Source organism: Palaemon carinicauda, chromosome 39, assembly GCF_036898095.1.
Source record: "Palaemon carinicauda isolate YSFRI2023 chromosome 39, ASM3689809v2, whole genome shotgun sequence".
Lineage (NCBI taxonomy): Eukaryota > Metazoa > Arthropoda > Malacostraca > Decapoda > Palaemonidae > Palaemon > Palaemon carinicauda.
In genome coordinates, this window is record NC_090763.1 from 20644802 (window position 1) to 20666714 (window position 21913).

The 21913-nt window shown below is 34.1% G+C and overlaps 2 protein-coding genes across 3 annotated transcripts in view; one reads left to right on the top strand and one right to left on the bottom strand.

Annotated features, from left to right (window-relative positions):
* LOC137631270 (mucin-6-like) overlaps positions 1–20018 on the top strand; it is a 111040-nt gene extending 91022 nt beyond the window's left edge. The window contains exon 13 of the mRNA XM_068363051.1: positions 15563–20018. Coding sequence (XP_068219152.1) covers positions 15563–15744 — 182 coding nt within the window. The 3' untranslated portion in view covers positions 15745–20018. The remainder of the gene's footprint in view (positions 1–15562) is intronic.
* The window catches only part of LOC137631063 (uncharacterized), a 307769-nt gene continuing 299474 nt past the window's right edge, over positions 13619–21913 (bottom strand). The window contains exons 21-22 of one of the 2 annotated variants that reach the window (XR_011041845.1): positions 19928–20058; positions 13619–13753 (exon numbers count right to left, since the gene is read on the bottom strand). The gene's annotated coding sequence lies outside the window, so the exon portion shown is untranslated. Of the gene's footprint in view, positions 13754–19927; positions 20059–21913 lie in introns of those variants that run through there. The other variant, XR_011041844.1, reaches the window with a different exon arrangement.

Below are 21913 nucleotides of genomic sequence, written 5' to 3' on the forward strand. Positions count from 1 at the left end.
TGGAATCTCTCATGTTTTTCTATGCAGTATTGGGCATTATTTCCAAATATTTAAGCATATTCTCATCAAAGCACTTTATGTTCTAGTCTCCCTTTTGATTTTGCTTGCAGTTTCTACTTCAATATTGACAGTGTACTGTATTGTGTTTTATACTGGGAAGTTCTTTTTGAATAAAGGGATGTAGTCTTACTCTAATTGATATCCCAATATTTAGTACAGAATTAATTAATACTTTCCTGGGACTCGCATTGATTATATAGTCTCCCTGCTTGAAGACCTTTAGATTTAAAAATGGGGTTTGATACAAGAAAAAACAGTTTTTGGGAAAGTAATGTGTGGTTACCAAGGGTACAAGTGTAAAAGGCTAGAACATGAAATCTAATATGACATGAAATACTAAAGAAATATTGTCTCCCCTGCTCTTTGGCCAGTGGTTCAGCATATAAAGCATAGACTCAGTTGAACCTCCAATGCTGAAATACGTCTTGCAAACAATAATACTAATATTGAAGACAATACCACCTGGATGCTTTGTTTGTGCCCAGCCACCATCTTCCATATTTAGAGTAAGATTCATAAGTTCCCCTTCCCTACACAAGACTAGGGGAGGGAGGGAGGGTTTTAGAGACCACACAACACCACCTCAAAATAGCAATTTTATTTTCTTTTTTAAAGTGCTTTGTGGCTTCCAGGGACTAATATCAACGCAATACTAGAACAGACTCGTGTACCATAAATGCTAATCATCTACCACCCTACAAACATCAAATTCATTTATGTATGGGTGAGAAAAAACCTACGTCAAATTCACCTCATAAGGAAATCCCTTGGGGCAGGAGCCAGAAGCTTATTAAGGTGCATCTGCTGACCGATCTGGTTGGGTTGAGATGGGCCCCTTCTTCTATTTAATCTCCCTTTGTAGGTGCCACAAATGTGATGAATACCACACCCATACTTGAATTTGTTTCTTGTATTGTTTTATAAACACCCTATGCCCAGATCAATGTGTAAAGCTATGGAAGTCTTGAAATTATATATTAGAGAAAAATACCAATAAGGAAGCAATTTTTCTCATGGTTTAGGGAGGGAGGTAAATCTAGCTTTTTTAATAGGGGAGGTCATTGGAATGCAGAAATGCCCTGTAGAAAAGGGCTTGCTAGTCTGGGTATTTAGAAACAGACTATCTTCTGAAGACCTTGGATCTTTGCCAATATACTAGACAGAGACCCAGAGTCAGAATCAGAAGACAGCTAAGAGTGATGGAGATAAACTCCTGTTCTCTATATAATACTGCGAGCTCACTGGAATTGTCTAGTTTTGCCAAAAACACAAGCAGGGATGATCGTTGCAAAGCAAAAGACCGAGTAATCTTGTGAAACATGTCTGAATCCACATTCAAAGCCCGCTTTAAAAGATCTGTATATGCAGATTTGTAAAATAGAATTGTTGATGGCTTAAGCTTCTTATCTTAAAAAAAGTAGACCAGAAAGGAAGCCAAGAAGTCCTGGGTTATCTGCCATTGCAATCTCTTTCTGGAAGACCATTTATGCCTTCCATGCTGGCTGGCATTGTCTGGTGGAAGACCTTTTACAGTCAATCAAATAAAATCCAAACATGAAGATTCTGGGTCAGAAAGGAGGAATCAAAGATATTCTGACTCCCTATTATCTAATACAACTGTGCTAACCAAAGAGGATTTAACTTCCTTCTCAGATGCTGAAGCATCTGAGACTCTTTTGCCATTTTGGAGCTACAAGAACAGCTGTCCATGTGCAGTCCTGAAAGATATTCAAAGCCTTTGAAATTATACGCGTCGTAGGAAACATGAATTAAGGACCATCAGTTCTACTCCAGAATCTATGCATCTCTTGCCACTGCCTGAGAAATTAAGAATTCATATTCAATGCTACTTATAGCAGAACTGTGCGGTTCCCTTTCATTGCAAACAGGTCCACTTACATATCAGTGATAATGAGGATCTCTTTAAAGGAGCTCTGAGCCAAAGTTCACTCTGTGTCCAGGGGTGTTTGTCTGAAGAGGGTGTCTGCTATCACATAGAGAACTCAAAAGGTGGAGTGTGAAGGACAAATCTTATTCCTGAATGAACTTCACTGCATGGAGAATTCTTGAGCAGGATCCTCCTCTCATGAGACGACAAATTGCTACCAGATTGTTGATGAAAATCTTTGAGAGTTCCTTTTTAGATTGAGCCTCGTTAACATCAGGAAAACCACCATCTCTGCATTGATAATGATCAGAAGCTACTAAACGGTGCGTCATTTAAAGGATTTCGGAAACAAAGTTAATTCCAAATCTCCTGCCTAATCCAACTAGGGTTAGAAAACTTCTCAACCAAAATTATGTATGTACAGTATGTATATATATTCATATATCTTCATGATCTTCAGCAGTTACTAAACCACTGGAGGACAAAGGCCTCAGAATGACCTTCCACTCAAGTCTGTATATGGTCTTTAAATGCTAGTCTATACCCATAAATTTTCTTAGCTTGTCAATTCATCATCTTCTCTTCCTTTCCCTGCTTTGTTTGCAATCTCTAAGGATCCATTCTGTTATTTTTAATGTCCATCTATTATTTGTCATTCTCATATGTCCATTTCTTTTTCTTACATGTTAGAATCATCATCATCTCCTCTTATGCCTAGTGATGTAAATGGCCTCAGTTAGATTTTGCCAGTCGTCTCTATCTTGAGCCTTTAAATCAATACTTCTCCATTCACCCTATCCTACTTCAAGCTTCATAGTCCTCAGCCATGTAGGCCTGGGTCTTACAACTTCTAGTGCCTTGTGGAGCCCAGTTGAAAGTTTGGTGAACTAATCTCTCTTGGGTAGTGCAAAGGGGATGCCCAAACCATATCCATCTACCCTCTCACCATGATTTCATCCACATATGGCACTTGAGTAATCTGTCTCAGTTTCATTTCTAATTCTCTCCTGCCATTCAACTCCCAATATTCTTCTGAGGGCTTTTTTCTCAAATCTACAAAATCTGTTAGATATTGTTTCATTGTCATACCACAACTCATGTCCATACAGTAACACCGATCTTAAACTTCACTACCAACTGACTGATATATGTTCTTAATTTCACACTGTTCTTCATTCATTGTCTGCTCTTTGTCTCTTAAAGTTGTTAGAATATCCTCTACTTTAGTTTGCTCTCATATCCATGTTGTGCCTTTTCTCTCTCAGTGTTATCTCATCATTACTCTTCCCATTGCTCTTTGAGTTGTAACTGGCTTATGTTCTAAGGCTTTAGTAAGGTTCCAATTTTTTGATGCATAAGGTAATACTGGTAGGGTTTTGATAATCCCATTTTGTTGACCAAAAACTAGTCATCCCTTGCTTATCCTTTTAATTTCAGTCTTATGTCCTGGGGAAACAATTACTGTCTGCCCCAAGTACTGTATATATATTCATTATCAATTGCTCGAGGTTTGTCCAAAACCTGTATTTGTTGTCTGCATTTTCACTGAACACCAAGTTTTACTCATATTCATTTTTAGTCCTACATGTCTGCTTTCTGTATTGAAATCTTTCATCTTTTGCAATTTGTCTAATGACTCAGTGAACAGAATTATGTCACCTTCAAATCTTAAGTTGTTAGGGCATTCGTCGTTAATGTTAATTCCTACAATCTCCCAATCTAAATATGTAAAAGCTTTTCCTAGGCATGCTGTGAATAAATTAGGAGAGATGGGGTCTCTGTCTAACTTCTTTCTCAACTAGAATTTTCTCACTATCTTCATGTAATTTTAGGATTTCCAATATTTTCCCATATACTGTAGATATCTTCAAGTGTTCTATTATAAGATTTCATCTATTCCTGTCTTTGAAGGGCTTTCATTGCTGCTGCAGTTTTGACAGAATCAAAAGCTAGCTTTTTTCTTAGAATATAAATGTCAGGCATAGTGGTTTTTCATACTCTAGATTTTTCCATTAGCTGGTTAATTACATGGATGTGATCAGTTGTTGAATATCCACTTTATTATTTAGCCTACTCAGGTATAATGCCAAAGCTGACTACCAAAAGGCTACTCATATATTATCCATATTCAGGTAGTAGAAAAACTGGCTGATTTCTATATTTTTTTTGAATCATTGATGAATTAATCATTCATTCAAACAGTATGGAAAGTTTCTAAAGTCACTTACCAATGGAGTATATATGCAAAAGATATAGGCTACTCTAGCCTAAAATTCACCTAAAAAGTGTTAGCTAACAAACCATACAGTATAAAACAGTGACAAATTATTAAAGTCTAAACATTCCCAAACTGGAGCTAAAAAGGCTTTTTATAGATGCAACTGTAACTAATCGAAGATATTTTAGCCAAAAAATTATACAAAGGGCCAAGACTTAGAAAAGCTAATAATTAATATAAAAGCAGTGTAAAAATTCATAAAAATTGTAGAGGTTATAAGATAGAAAAACTGGACCTCATGCTGTCTGAAAAACGAGTGGAGTGAATGGTGCCATTTACCATCACAAAATCTATCCTATAAAAAATTCAAAACAAAACACTGAAAGCTTTTTTGAACAGCAAGATAACCCATCTATAGTATTATGTTGACACTGTCAGTAAGAATAGTGGATAACTAAATCAGAACTTGATTACTGTTACTTAACTTGACAAGGGATGTAAATGCTTTGCAATTCATGACACTGGAAATGTATGTTGCCAACCCAATGGCACAAAGTGCCTAGGTAGTATTGCCTTCGTATTAGTATTGGTTCTCAGGAATGACATATCTGTTGCCAGACAAATTTCAGCATTGGAGGTGTTGTAATGAAGTAAATAGAGTCTGAACCCTTGTCTCCATCATACACACTGAGTCCATATTTTGCACATTGAACTAGGCCTAGAGCTGGGGAGACAATACTTCCATGGTATTTTGTCACATTAGATTTCCTGCTCTGGCTTTTTACAGGAAAGTCATTAGAGACCACACAACACACTAACCCCTAAACTATAAAACCACCATAACCAATCTGCCATATGTTGGCTGCCACACAAATGCCAAGTCATTATTCTGGTACAGTAACACCATATTCTTTAGAATCTTGAGTAGAGACATTCTAAGTAATAAAGTACAGTAATTGATTTTGTATGTTAAATCAGGATTAATTATGTTTTACCTTTGACTTACATTGCTGGATACCACAATGGCTTGCATAGTTATAATAGTACAGTATAGAACAAAATAGGGATGTTTGAGAAGATTTATCCTGCTAGCCAATGATATCAGAACCACTTAAAGAAATGGACACAGATCTGTGAACCATTTCCTCTATGGCCATTATAGAGTAATCAAAATCCTAATTGCTTTGGTAAACAATCTAAATTCAGTAATTTTTGTATCATGGAATAGAAATTCACACTAGTGAGCTCCACACACATCCAGTAATAGTAGTGAGAACCAAGTTACTAATTAGTGACCTCCACACATCCAGCACTATTAGTTAGAACTCTGTTACTAATTAAAGTCTATTAGACCTGGACCTGGACCTGACACCACAATGTGCTCTAGCAACTTAGTAGACATTCCTGAGAGTAGCATAGCTTTAAAACAAAATAGTAGGGTTAGACACAAAAAAAAAAGCATAAGAGGGCCGAGTGAGCACAGGCAATTGCTGCCACTAGACTTAACAATAGGATTTTGAAGGCTTCGTTGTTCAATATAATTTGCCATATAGAGATCTACTATTATTATTATCATTATTACAAGCTAGGCTATAACCCTAGTTGGAAAAGCAAGATGCCATAAGCCCAAAGGCTCCAACAGAGAAATAATATATGCCCAAGTTTACCCCCAATGCAAGAGAACTCTAATCCAAGACAGTAGAAAGACCATGGTATAGAGGCTATGGCACTGTCCAAGACTATAGAACAATGGTTTGATTTTGGAATGTCCTTCTCCTAGAAGAGCTGCTTACCATAGCTAGAGTCTCTTCTACCCTTACCAAGAGGAAAGTAGCCACTAAACAACTGCAGTGCAGTATTCAACCTCTTGAGAGAAGAAGAATTGTTGTCAAGATTATGAGGAAAGAGGACTATTCTGTGTATGTGTCGGCAAAGACAAAATATGCAGTAACCAGAGAGAGGGATCCAATATAGTACTGTCTGGCCAGTCAAAGGTGCTTTCTATTTGTATATGGTTGAAAAGTTTTCTCTTTAATAATGTAAAGGCAATGTGTGCTCCTGACAAGAGACATTGAAATACTTTTCTGTTTGGGATAAAAGTCTAATTTATTCTGGAAGCGAGCTCCCAATCCAAAATGCTTGTATCTTAAAACAATTTTTCCCATAAGAAATAAAGGAAAATTTACTCGATGCATTCTACACATCCATAAATACCGATACAGTATAAACTAATTTTTATAGGTTTTGTAATGGTAGCCTAACTATTTCTACAAACGATAACCCTTTACATAAAAAATGAATAAGAATTTATATTTCACAATGAAAACTAGAAATAATTGACAAATTAACTTTACCTTTGAGGAGAGTCCTGGCTGGCATAAAGGTGAGAGAGGAGGCTAAGAATTTCCCTCCATGGAAAATTCACTATTAGTAACCAAATCACTTAATTTACGCTTTGTAGACACCTGGTCATCTCTTTTACGCAGTGTTAAATTTTCACAAGGAACCTATCTAAGGGCAACTGCTTCTGTCTTTTCTTTAAAATATCTGTAAATAGATTAGCTGCTTGACCTGCTGAAGCCTTATCTGGGTGTACACATTGCGGACATTTCGTGGGTGACGTACAAGCACCGTGTGATAGTTTGTTCGTACTTGTCCATTAGAAATGGCCCTTCAGTGCAAAATCATTGCTCGCAGGCCGATACAATATTCGTACCTAATTCTAATTTGTAAATTCATATTCACATTTACTCGTATCCAAAGTTACTGTACTGTACTCATAACCCGAGGTACTACTGTACAGTATCTCTTTAACTATATGTTACAATATGTCAATGTTATAAAGAACAAATATTTTATAACACAATATGGATTTAATGTTAAATGTTCCTCAACTGGACCATGTTTCTGTTTTGCTTATACAGTGATCCCTCGTTTATCGCGGTAGATAGGTTCCAGACCCGACCGCGATAGGTGAAAATCTGCGAAGTAGTGACACCATATTTACGTATTTATTTAACATGTATATTCAGACTTTTAAAACCTTCCCTTGTACGTAGTACTGTTAACAAACTACCCTTTAATGTACAGAACACTTAATGCATGTACTACAGTACCCTAAACTAAAACAGGCACAAATATTAAAGGTGATTTTATATCATGGGTTTCCTAAACACGCCAAAAAGCACGATAAAAAATGGCAACCAATGTTTTGTTTACGTTTATCTCTGATCATAATGAAGAAACAAACGTATTTAGTGTACACATCTGTGTATAGGTTAGTTTTTGCATCGATTATATTGATTATACAGTATGTTGATTTTGTTATTACCAATGTTTTACTTAATTTTTCTTAGGACTTCCAAATGAAATGTTTTTCTTTATGACACCGCCTGAAACGGCGGCGTCATAAAGTACGCTCCATCTTCGATCGTAATAAACAAACGAAGGCATTTAACGCGCATGATGAAAGTGATAAATAATGATATTGCAGTAAAAGCTTTTAGAAAATATGTTATTACAAATATTATTTACCGTATCTATATAAAATCATACATACGTAGCAAAGCAGGAAAACAATTTACGAGAGAGAGAGAGAGAGAGAGAGAGAGAGAGAGAGAGAGAGAGAGAGAGAGAGAGAGAGAGAGAGTTGTTTTACGTACGTAAATGTAAATTTTAAACAAAAAAAATAGCTCCATTTCATATAAAATAGGTTATTACAAATATTTTATTTTATCACATTACAGTAGTCTGTATAATACTGTAAAGTTCAGTACAGTACTGTATGTTGTTGTTAGTCGTGGCGATGAAATTCTCACGAAACAAAAACACGGCATTCGATTACAACAGCTGATTCATTCTCTCTCTCTCTCTCTCTCTCTCTCTCTCTCTCTCTCTCTCTCTCTCTCTCTCTCTCTCTCTCTCGTGTTATACAATACTTACATATAGATGAAGAAACTAAAATTAGTTTTCTTAGTGTCAATTAAATGCGAAACGAAAAAATTATGCCGAGTTTACATCCATTTCAATCGTTGCTAAAAATACGGCATCCGATTTCATCAGCAAACCACTATTTTTTGGGAAACATCATTTTATTCTAGAAAATTGCTACTCTTTAAATAGTTAATTGCACATTAAGAAAGCGTGTACTTTTGTTTTTAAATTTCGGGTGTGTTTTAAAAATCAAGTATTGTTGACTTCTTTTTGTTTTACTTTTGGCTGTGATCAGATCAGCTGAAGTCTAGCTGCCGCTCTTGAGAGCGTATGAATACACTAACAAAGTATCGTTTATACCATTTCTTAACTTATTCAAACTGTTTATACAGTTGATATTACATAAGCACCAATGTGTTATAACCTATCAAATTTTTTTTTTATTCCATTTAAAACAACACACACACACACACACACACACACACACACTCTCTCTCTCTCTCTCTCTCTCTCTCTCTCTCTCTCTCTCTCTCTCTCTCCTCTCTCTCTCTCTCTCTCTCTGTGGGCTACTTTTCACTACCTCCCATTCCTTACCTCTCTCTATCTCTCTAACAAATGATATCTTTGTTGCTCCTCAAAGTTTCATTTATATTGAAAATCAATCATGATTCAATTTTCCTTACTTTCTCCAATCTCGCACCATGGTCACATCGCGGTATTTTCGAAATTTCCGGAAAATCCGCGATATATGTAAATACTGTACATGCGTTATGAAAAAAATCCGCGAAGTGGTGAATCCGCGATAGTCGAACCGCGAAGTAGCGAGGGATCACTGTAATACATTAACATGAACTTGTCATCATTTTGAACTTTCTTCAGGTAGGATAGCAATGGCTACTTTATACTTAATGAAGAAGATTACAAGAGATATATAACAATTTAAGAAAAGGGTTACTGTTAATTTGATCCATATTAACCAGACAAATTGTAACAAATGTAATTTTTTTTTGTCACAAGATGACCAGACAAGGAATAGGAAAGTTACATTAATTTGGTCTATATTAAAATGACAAGTTTTAACAAATAAAACATCAATTTTGTCGCCACAAGAAACAAAATGAAGAAACAGTCCAAATGTGTTTCTCACAAGAGAATTTATCTGCTATCACACCTAAAATTCTAAAAGTCCTATAGCGGTAAAGAAATATTATCATTGCTGAGACATGGATGTTGACGAGCAATTGTCCTGGACCTACTTACAATCATACTTTGAGTTTTGTTAGGACGCAACTTCATTCCCCATAATTTGCACCAAGCATTGATTTTAGATAGATCTCTATTAAAGGATTAAACAAAGTCAGGAGATGGAATTGAAGCAAAGAGAGTATAGCATCATCTGCATATGCAATGAGCTTGTTTTCTAGGCCAAACAACATAGTGTACACAGCATGAAAAGAAATGGGCCAAGAACACTACCCTGAGGAACACATGATATCACATTCCTATACTTATAATGATGCTAAGAAAAGACCCACCCATTCTCAACTGTTTGAGTTTGAAAACAGAGCTTCATGATTAATACAGTCAAAGGCACCACTAAAATCAAAGCTAATCATACTAACTTCCCAACTATAATCGGGGGATTTCTCTACAGCATTGGAAATTGTAATTAGGGCATCTCATGCTCCAAGGCCTTTATGAAAACCAAATTGCAAACTAGGGAAAAGATGATTATCTTTAGCATACTTATTTAGACATTTTGCCAAGAGAAGTGTAAAAATCTTAGATAATCTGGAAGCTATGGAAATTGGGTGTGGGTCAGATGGGCTAGAGTTACCACAAACACATTGACCTAATAGCGTAATAATACCAAATCTCCAACAAGTGCTAAAAGAATCTTTTGCTAACATGCAGGAAAATAACAAACAACAAAGGTAAAAAATCAGCAGTCTTTATGAAAAATAGGAAAAATACTATTTGGGTCTACACCTCCATAAGTAATCTAATTCATGAAGCGAGTTTTACTTTCACAGCCCTGAAAATCTAAACTAGTTAGTTTAGCTATGGAAAAGCAGGAATGAGGAAAATTTAGTTTCTCATTACTCTGCTTGCTTATTGTTAAACATATCAGCCAAAAGGGGTGCCATTTCCTTTTGACGGTGAGTGATAGAGCTGTCTAATTTAAATAAAGGAGGAACTGGGGAGTCTACAACGAAGAGTGCAGATTTAAGGGTAACCCACCAATTATGTTCCTGGGTTATACCAGAAATAGTTTCTTGAATGGTTAAATGTATTCCTTTTCAGTTGAAGCATAAATTATATGAGCAACAGCTCTTGGCCAAGTATGGTTATTTCGTTAAATCTGATCTGTTACCCTTCCAAACATGATAGGCATCCTGCTTATCCAAATAAGCATGTCTATAATCATCATTGAACCAGGGTTTGTCTTTCACTCTGTATTTAAGCACACAAGAAGGGATAAGTCTATCAATCAAGTTGACTATATTATCATTCAAGAGAACAACAGACTTGTCACTTTTACACAATTCTGACCAATTCAAATTCAAAATATCACTCAAAATGCCATTCCAGTCTGCTTGAGATTTTGTATATATTTTACATGAGTAAGCCCCATCAGGCTGCTCAGTCTCAATTACTAATGAAATTAAGGCAAGATCAGATGTCCTACTAGAAGAACCAACTTACTAGTTGTGATGCCAGGGGAGTCAGTGTATACTAGGTCCAAGCAGTTACCAGACCTGTGAGTAGCTTCACTTATGATTTGCTCACAACCTGATTCAGAGGCAAAGTACAGTGCAAAGCTCTTAAGCCATTGCCATCAGTAGGAGAAACATAATTTAACCACTTCCTATGATGAGTGTTGAAATTGCCGAACAAGAACAAAAGAGACCTTTCTATCATCATGTATCTTCGCCATGATGGTAGGAAGACAATCAAAGATAGAATCATTCCAGTCTGGATTCTGGTAAACTGAACACAAATAGAAGTTGTTGTGCCTGCCAACAAACTTTTATTACCTGAATCTCATGACATTCATATTTGTAGCAGGATTTAAGAGAAGCAGGGTACATAGTTCTAATATTCACCACCATTCCTCTGGCCCTAGGAATGGCATCCTGTTTCAAAGTTATTGGCTTCTTAAAATGTGCAATAAGGAGCTTAGATGAGTACTTCTTTGAGAAACCAAAGTTTCTGAGCATAATAGAATACTGTCTACTGTCTACTGTCTGGAGGCAACTGTAAGGCCTTGAATACTGGCGTGCAGTCCATGAATATTGCAAGACAGTAGACAACAATGATGTAGTTTAGGACATACTGGTTCCGGATTTTTCTAGATGTCTCCCAACAGGATGACAATTAAATGCTGCAAAAAAAAAAAAATATGTAAAAAAAAAAAAACTTAACAAAAACAATATGTACAGGAATATAAGGTGACATACAACCTATAGAGTAAAAATAAAATGTCAAATAAAATTAATCAACATGGCAAAGCCAACACACCATGCAAGTCTAAGTACCATATAGGATAGCCACTTCAACTGAGGGGAGGATAATAATGATGATTTTGGAATTGAATACTTATAAGAAGGAAATTGGCAATGTTTTCAGTGTCAATGATTTCAATACAAAGCCAATGTACTCAACCTATTACGAAGGCGATTCATCCAAAGCCATCTATGCTGCATCTGACCATATGGAGGTTAGCCAACGTATCCTCAAAAACGAAGGATTTATCCAGACTGTCTATTATATGTTCTAGAAGACAGTTTACCAATAATCTATATTAAAAACAATGTAATGTTTATTTTGTTTGGTGCAAAGCTTATTTCTATGCTCAAGTATCTTGGATTAGATATGTCCATTTACACTGTCATTATAATTAGCCAAGCTTCAACCCTGGCTAGAAAAGTTTATTGCTATAAACCCAAGGTCTCCAACAAAAAAGTAGCCCTGTGAAGAAAGGGAATAACTAATAAAAAAAAAAAAATAGTTTTAAAATCAGTGCCGGCATTAAAATATTTCAGTCATATATAAAATATAAAACAAGACTTATGTCAACCTGTTAAACAGAAAATTTACAAACAAGTTTAAACTTGAAGTTAAATTTATTATAGCAGATGTATTTAGATCATCAAGTATTGAAAGGCATCCATTAGTAAGGTTGATTTTCTGGAATTTGAATGTGGTTTTGTAGCACTTGAAAGGTTCAAATTTTGAACTGTTATAAATTAGAATCTTTCTCTTAAATATCTCACGGTTAAAACACTTCATATTGGCATTAGTTTCAACTAAACTCTTAAGTGTACTGCAAGTGCTCTTTGTCAAAGTAGGCTTTTGAAAACACAAAATTATTTTGTCCTGTCTTCTTTCAGTGCCAAATATAATTTTAAGGTTAATACATGGTCCACCCCAAAAGCCAAAGCAAAGTCCTTCAAAAGAAGGCAACAGTGTTACCCCATACAAATGGAAAAAAGCACACTAATAGACTAAGAAGAAGAAGAAGACAGTAGTTTGTCTCAATTTTTTCACACTTTCTCTGAAAACGGATGAACCATTTAATATTATTAGGGCAAAACGACATGTATTAGAAGTAGTGTCCATAATTTGTTTTGTGGGATTTAGGTCCCTAATTGCCCTTTGACCAAAATTGCAATATCATTCCTAGTTTGAAGTTTGGTATTAGATCCTAAACTGATAAAATGTTCGAAAATGGAGGTACATGATATTGGTGGTCCATCTACTTTCCTTAGTTTTTGACGATTTTTTTTTTTTTTTGGAAAGTTTAAGCAGCAACTCAATGGCATACTAAGTCTACTTTCACTAAACATTATCTTGAAGTATCCTGGTTTTATTATGAGGATTTATAAGCTCTTGGCACCATAGTGGATGCAAGACTGTGGTCTAATTCATTTAGAATTCAGTTAATTTATAACTTATCTAAGAGTTTAATAACTGATTTGGAATCAATCAAAAGTATAATTTAGATCAAGAAGTATCATGTAGAGATATCTACAATACGGTATTTTAAAAAGCTTTAGTAAATAATCTGAAGTCCCTTATTTTAAGATGGTTTGTTGACTAACCATGGTATATTGCTTCCACTTAAAATTATTCTATCTCTTTCCTTCAGTGGCATCTTATCTCCAGGCGAGTTATAGGGTTTTAGTTTAATAACTGATTTGGAATCAATCAAAAGTATTATTTAGATCAAGAAGTAGAGACATCTACAATAATGTATTTTAAATAGCTATAGTAAACAAACTCAAGTCCCTTATTTTAGGATGGTTTGTTGAAAGCAATGTAAACCAGGTTAGTAAATCTTAACCATGGTATATTGCTTCCAATTGAAATTATTCTACCTCTTTCCTTGAGTGGCATTTCACCTCCAGCAATGTGAGGGAGTCAGCAATATGAACATCAGGGAAGGTTCATAGAAGTAAATTCAATTTGAATATTAGAATTTCTTATTTCTGTACCCACCTTATGTTCATATGCAGTACAGGCCCATCCTGCTCCCCACTGACTTGTGTTATCAAGACTGTAATTTCGACTTTGAAAAGAGAGACTGGCATGTTAGTTCTGGGCTTCTTACCATCGACTGCTAAAATGTTCCATTCCATTCCATTTTTATACTGTTTATTGAAGAGAAAGAAAATGGGAAAATATTAAATTAAGAAAACTATTATTTTTTTACAGGTAAATATCAATTAAACCAAGCTTCTAGAAGAGCAAAATGAAGAATTCAGTATAGAAATAAGAAACTTTATTAAAATACTATTTTTTTATGCTTTTATGTATTGCTGCAATGATCAATTTTTAATAATGGTTTTGTTTAAAACTATTTGGTACATTTCAGCACTGCCTAAAATTTTACATTATCATTCTTTGTCCTACTTTCAAAGACAGGTTTGCATATCATGGATGCAGTTCACATATCTAAAGGTATTTCACAACATTGGGCTTTTCATGTGTTTTATGAATTTCTCAAACTGTATAGTACAAGGGACATGAATATTACAAGAGCGACTATACAATATATTATTTACAATGTAAATGTGAAGGCAGATTTTATAAGGGTTAAAATCAACCCAAGTTCCTCTGAGGGACATCATGATTCCCACAGAGACAACACAATTCTTTTTCAATCATCATTAAATACTGTAATTAAGGGACAAAAGTTGGTCAGTACTTTGGTTACGGGGAATAAATATATGATGATGCCAATACCTTGGGAAGCCAAGACTGTACAGTACATTATATGTACAGGTAACTCGTAATGGAAAATTATGAAAGTTGCTGTAATGATCATTGAGCCAGAGTACATTAGTGTCTTGAAAAAACTTTAAAGAAGGAAGGTGGATGTGAGAGTAAAGATTACACCCTCCTTGTCAGTTGTCTTCCTAAAGGGAAGAGCATGGTCAAGCTAAATTTACAAAACTCCTTTAGCTCACTTATCTTGGTAAATTCTTAGTTAGTTGGTTCTTTGAGTTTTATTTGTATAAGAATATCAATTTTTTATGTTGTTAGTCTTTCAATGTATAAAAAATACATGGAACTCCGTTTGTTCAGTTTAATGCTTCTGATATTCGATTTTTATTTCATCTAGTGGTAAATTCCTATATATTGATGAGAATTTTCTATCATATATTTATTTTACTACTTAGGGAAATAGAATATTTTCTGTTGGTTATTTTCCAGGTGTTTCATTAAAAAATGTTTATAACTATCAATATGTTATTTACTTTATAATTATAGAGAAAAATATGAGTGTTAGATTTTATTGTTAAAAAGCATACATAAATTAACAAATAAATTATCAAAAAGAAAGTCTGTATCTAGTAAAAAATAAGAAACAATTGAATTATCAATGAAGAAATAACTAGCTAAAAGGACTACATCCAATAAGGAAAGCTTAACAAGGATGTATATTTCAGTTTAACAAAATATTCAAAATACAACAAATTTTCAGGGATCAGAAGAGTGATGTTAACAATACTGTAACTATCTAAAACATGATATTATAGATTAACAAATCAATGAAAACATCTACCACTTTTAGAATTTTAATATATTTAGAGAGTTCAACCCCCTCCTAATATTTTTCGTTTTCTACTAATGCTCTTGTATAAAAATATTTGATCATTTTAAATTTTACTATGTCTATAAACAGTTGTTCCTTTATAGTTATCTTGAAATCCTTCTTGGTGAGCAAACTTTTCAAATTTTCACTTCATAGTACAACCGCTGAGGGGTGTTCCCTAGTTGCACTTTGGCGGTAAATGGCTTCACAGTCCCAATGGCTGCCTACATAGTCAAAATTTGTAAATCTATTCCAATCCAGAAAAGTATGTAAATCAGTGATGGTGAGCACCAGTGTTACCTATAAGACCTCTCTTGTTTTATGATTTTCATTGATACTCAATAAATTTGTTTATTTTCAGAACGTTATTTTACAACTGTGGTCCATAGTGGAGATGCAGCAACTGCAGCAGCAGTAGCAGCAGCAGCAGCAGTAGGTGCTACAACTGGACCACCATCTGCAGGTGCACCGACAGCTATCGACACCAGTCCTGGGGGCCATCCAGGAGCACCTCATACTCCAACTAAATCACAGTCTTCTTAACTAGACTTTACTAGTTTGAGGCTGGTAAAATCTGATCTCTTTTAAGAATAGAGTCAGACTGAGGCTATATTACAGATAAACTATTGTTTAAATTATTATGGAAGCTTTCTTTATAGTAAAGATTTTCTTATTTCATTGTAATCAATGTGCCAAATATTTGGATAAGTTAAAAATAAATGTTCAGGCCAAATTTTGAAACTTATATATGGTGACTTGCAGCAAAATGACATTTATGAGTTTGAAAACTGTAGTAGACAGGATACCTAGGTCTGCATTGCAGAGAGTCATGCAGAATTTTAGGTGTTGCAGTCATTATAATTTAAGGGATTGTGAAAATGGACACTATATAATTTATTAATTGAATCACAGTGCCAGCAAAGCAACATGCAATAATGTAAGTGCTTCATAGCTTTTTGCAAAGCAAGTAGAGTTAACGGTTGTGCATTTTAAATACCAGATGGGATCCTCCCACCTACTATATCTTTCTCAAGAAACCTGTTAGGATGAACATTGAGATTGATGAGAATTACAGTATATATATATTGCCAGCTCATTTTATGATGGACCAAGTTCAGATGTGTTCAGAGTAGGCCTTTTTCCAAGAATTGAAGAGTGTTATGGGAATTGTCACTCATGTTCTGGAATAGTCAGCCAGTGTGTTTTGGTATGTTAGGAATGAATATATGTCAGATGTGTTTCATGTACATTATGTTTCATATTCAAATTTAAAGGTACTTTTCAGTAAGTAGCTCCCAAACACAGTACAGTTATGTATGTGCCCAAAAGAAATTATCTTGTTAAATGAATTCCTATGCCATTGTTTTTACTGCATTACAGTATCCTCTTGTATCACAATTTATTGAGCAACGAGATACAAGGTGCATTTACAAAACTATCTTCCAGTTAGGTTATAATATCCACTTTAATATATGTTTTCCTATTTGGTACAGCTTAAGGAAAATATAAAGAAATGTTTCTCCTAATTCATGTTGTATGCAACCCAACAAAAATTTTATTCATAGAACTGGTGCAACATGTAACTATTGTAATGTAATGCAAGTTACTTTGATGAAACTTCTTGAAAGCCTTACCTTTTTAGATATAAAGACTCTAGCAATATTGAATGATTAATGTGCTATTAGTGTAAATATCTTTCTGGTGCCATAGATATATTGGTTAAGGAAAATGAGGGGAGTGAGAAAGGCTTAAAACATCAAGATGCAACCATGGATACAGTTAAAGTACTTTAGTTGCTCTGGTTGTGAGTTGAGGATAGCTCAAATCTTTGTGCCAAAAGTCTGAAATGCTATAGAGTGTATTGACAGCTCTCTAACTTGAGCCGAGTTTAGTGTCCAGCATGAATTTCCTTAATCACCGAAAAGTTAGTTTTGATAGTGATATAGCCCTGTATGATCATAGTGCTGAAGGGAATAATAACTATAATGAAGAGCTTTTCATATGGAGGGAGAACTCAGTCATTGTAATTTATAAATACATACACTGAGTGCAACCACAATTGTGTAGCTCTGCGTGTCATAGTACTGTGCCTAGAGTGATGCCTGCTATAGTATTTAGATGTACGCATGCTGTGATACATCAGGTAATTGTAGATATGTAGAACCATGACTTCCTGCGCATAGTTAGGCAATTTTATACAGAGCCACAGTAAATAGTGTGATAGGGCAATCTGATTCTTTCAGAATAATTGAGTCAAAAGCATTATTTTAATGGATGGTGTGTTTGCTTGTGTACTTCTGGGGACGTGGAACATACATTGTGGAAATGGCTTTCAAAATGATAAAGTTTTACAATGAATGTTTTCTGTTACAAGATGTTTAACATTCTAACTCCTTGATAGGCTCTTCCTGTGACCAAAGCCATAATGAAGTATGTGCAGCAAGTGAATATTTTCATTGTATACAATGAAATATTTGAAATTAAAAAATAAATAAATACCCAGGATACTGTCTTGTGTAACAGAATGTCAAAATCTGTACTGTATTGTTTAGATCATTATTCAATTGCATGTCTACTTATTGGAGCATTATTCATGTTTTATCAATTTTTGAATAAGTTCTAAAATTGCAACACAACTTCCCAAGACCCATTAACATTGACTGCCTGTTAGAGAAAGAAACTTATACAGCCTTGGGCTTTATGATATGCAATAAATGATACCTTTTAATGAGGGCCATAATTCAGGTTATAATGGTATGTTGTAATTTGCAGTACTTTCATAACTTGTACACTAATGTAGTATAATATTTAAAGTTTCTGTTCTCTCTCTTTGCACTGTAATTACTAAGAAATTATTGATGACAATTTTATTATTTACAAATTCACATGGATTACCTGTGAAGACAAATACAAATTCCTAGACCATATAGATTTTGTGTAAGTAATTAAAAAATCTCATTTAAAATATATGACACAGATAATTGATCATTTAAAATTTTTAAGTTTTTATCAAAGGCACTTCATTTAGTTATTTTGATTTTAATAATATGGTAAACCTAATGAGAATCAATATTTTTAAATTAGTTAAATATTTTCTTATTATGAAAGTAAGACATTTTTTAAACCTTAGTTATATTTTTATATGAAAAATTACTTTTTATATGGGCTTTTGTTTTAAAAATTAAGTCCACTGTAGATATCTCTTAGTGCTGGGAATGCTACAAGTTTACAATTTTTTTCTAAACCAAAGCACAGTATATAGTTTTGTCCCAAAAATTACCCCACACAGTTGTACAGTACATTATATCCCCTTTATTTTGAAAGTTCGATTGACCTCAAAACATTAAGTTGTTTGGCAATAACCCATATGAAATCAAAGTTGGAAGGCTATTTTCTATCTACAACATTTGACTAGGAATAAATTACCTATGGTTTATGAAGCTTTGATTACGAACTGACATTACATGGTATACATAAATTATCTGATTCAAATATCATTAAACATAACTGACTGATTCTGTGTTCTTAGAATGAGAGAGAAAATTTAAAAAATGGAGCATATTTTTTTTTCAAATTAATTTTTACTTTTATATTTGATCTTATAAAAGTAATTTAAACAACAATTATAGTAACACATTATTACTATTCATGTTGGCATAGACTTCAACTATGTTGAATTTGTCAAATATTTTATTATTTAAAATTAGTTTCCACCTTTTGTTATTATTTTATATTATTATTTTGGAGCTGCTTGATATTTTGCTTGCAGATCATTAAAGAAGGCATTTAACCTAGGAGCATGGAGCGCATGGAAAATACCAACACAATCAGGTAGTCACTTCTAGTTGAATTCATTGCATCTGATTTGTAGTAATAGAATTGGATTCTTCTGCTAAGTTGATTCTACATAGCTATAAAGTTTGCAGTAGTAAATACATAGCTATAAAGTTTGCAGTAGTAAAGCTCACAGCTTTTGTTTTGAGAATAAGTTCAATCATCAAAGCTAGAAGACCTACAAATGTGGTGTCGTAATGAATTGCGAAAGGTTCTTCAGGGTTCAACTATCTTTTCTGTGGCTATATGCCATAGTTTCTATGGCTATAGATTACATTTTGGCGTAAAGGAAGATTCATCCTTGCATCCTTTTGCTTACATCTTCATTTGATAGCTGGTATTTTGTCAAAATTTATCAAGGTAGTGCAAATGCCAAAAATGATAGGACTACTAGATATAAAGTCATTATACGCTCAAAATTAACCCTTAATGCTGGTAGTTCATCTACTTATACAGTCTTAGAGAAACTTGAAAGCAGAGACAATACATTCATGACAGTTTACTGAGCTCAAGTTCTGAAAGCAGCTTTGATATGACGTTATTAGAGATAAACTTTTTATCGAAGTATCCTGATTAAATAATTCAGTGATGATACTCAAGTTCAATTCTTGCCTTTAAAAGAAGCACCAATTTGTAATTGCAGAAGCACAAGTTATGACAGGCATGAGATCACATCCTTGTCTTAGCATTTATATTATGATCTGCTGGTATTGAAGATCCATGTGTACACATTGTGAAGACAACCTTTTCAGAAATGGTGTTACATTATTCTAATTTAATGTGTATCATTCCCTTCTTTTGTTGTAGGAAGGAACTATACAGAAAAACCCTCACAATCATAAAGCAGTATCGTGCTAAAGGCTTAAAACAACAAAGAGAGAAATTTACCTACCTTGGATGGTCTTGATGATCAAAAGCCAGATTTTAACTCGCACAACATACAAAGCAGTATCGTTCAGCTTTAAAGCATTATGCTGTATTCATTTTTTTGAGAGAGTTTCCAAGTACTGTAGAGAGGGAAACCTGAAAGAAGGTAAGAAAATAGCACACGAGGTTTATTTTTTTCATTTTAATAATGGAATTTGGGCCATACAGCACAGTGCTGCTGCCGGGGAGGCCATTCAGCACCAAAATGCAGTTGGGGGTCAAAGTCTGCAGTTGCATCATGAAGGAAAAAATTAAAAGACCACAGGGTGATTTTTTGCCAAATATTAGCTCTACTTTGGAAGTATAATGGTGGAAAAGAATTTACCAGCCCTTTCCTTGTCTACAATGAATACCACACAGCCTTTATAAAAACAAAGTCCTGGTATGCAGATAATTGTAGTTTAATCTTTTAAATCATATTCTTGGCCTTTTTATCCTGATAGATAAAAGTGAAGGGAAGTCAGTGGACACAGACAAAACTATATACACCAGATTAGCCTGTTACTTATGATTTATGTCAGATCTAGATTCCCAGCACTAACTTTGTCTTGACTCAAATTTTTACAATCACAATTCTCATCTAACAGTTTGAAGCTGAAAAATATTTCCTACATTTGGGTAATAATTATTTACACACTTTATGCAATGCATTACTGTGTTAAAGTTCATTACTGTACATTGGCAGCTTATAGAAAATAACAATAAATATAGTTTTAAATAGAAGTTTAAAAAGTGGTTTCCTTAAATTTTTCAAGTTAGAAATATTTGTCCACAGGTAGTCAGCCATTTATGGCATATATCATAATTATTATTACAACAAACCTAGTTTAAAAAGTGAAATGCTTCAAACCCAAGGGCCCCAATAAGAAAAACTGCCCAGTTTGGAAATAAAAGTACACAAGTAAAGAATAAACTATTCAAGAGAAAATAACTGAAAAATAGCGAGAGAAAGTGCATGTAATTTTAAATAGTTTTATTGAATGTTATTTTCAATTAAGTTACTTGGGATTTTTACTTGAATATCATGAAAAACTCTCCAGCTACTTACAACGTCCTGATCTTGATAAGATAAAATATGCTGTGATCCTAAAAGAATGTGTAAGGGGGAAAAGTGATTGCTGTAACCGAATGATCTATTTTGATTCTAAGAGTAGTCTCAAAATTACACATAGCAAACAAATTTCTTGTTTATCCCATTAACTAATGATATGAAAGGTTCTGACTAAAATTTTTCATCACTGACTTGGATAAGGAAGATTTGAGGATCAGCAGCAATCAAGCAAAGTTGATTTGAACAAGTATACATACTATTGTATTATTCTTCTCATATACATTGAGTCACAGTATACATCCAAATTTTGACAGTCAATGCATTTGTCATCACATTTTGGGGGAGTTATCAAAGTTTATAATTAATTAAATATCCAGTGGCACAACTGGAGTACGTTAAATTCTCCTTACACAAGAACCTAAAGAAGATCATTTCAAAGAAAATTTGATAAAAATAACCTTATACTGTCCGGTATAATGTTTTTGCAAACCAAATCACTGCTTCAAAATTGTACTTTTATATACATTGATAACTGATATTATCCAGTATCTGATTACAGTATGTATGGAAACATTAAATGCTTTCCACAAATATTAACCATCAATTTACAAAATATATTCTACCTCTGTAATCAAGTTATGTAATGTAATTTCCCAGAATACATAAGAAATAATGAAATACGTATTAAATGGACGATTATATGCAGTAGAACATATACCCCATCATTTCCACGACACTTACCCTCAAATGGGAGAGACTATTTACAGTATTGCAAATGCCCAATCGATGACATTAATAAAATTTTCTCTTACTACCACTTCCCCCTCCTTGAGACTGCTACACTGTCACCCCCCCCCCCCCCAACCCCACCCCTCCGTGGGACCACTACACTGTCACTCA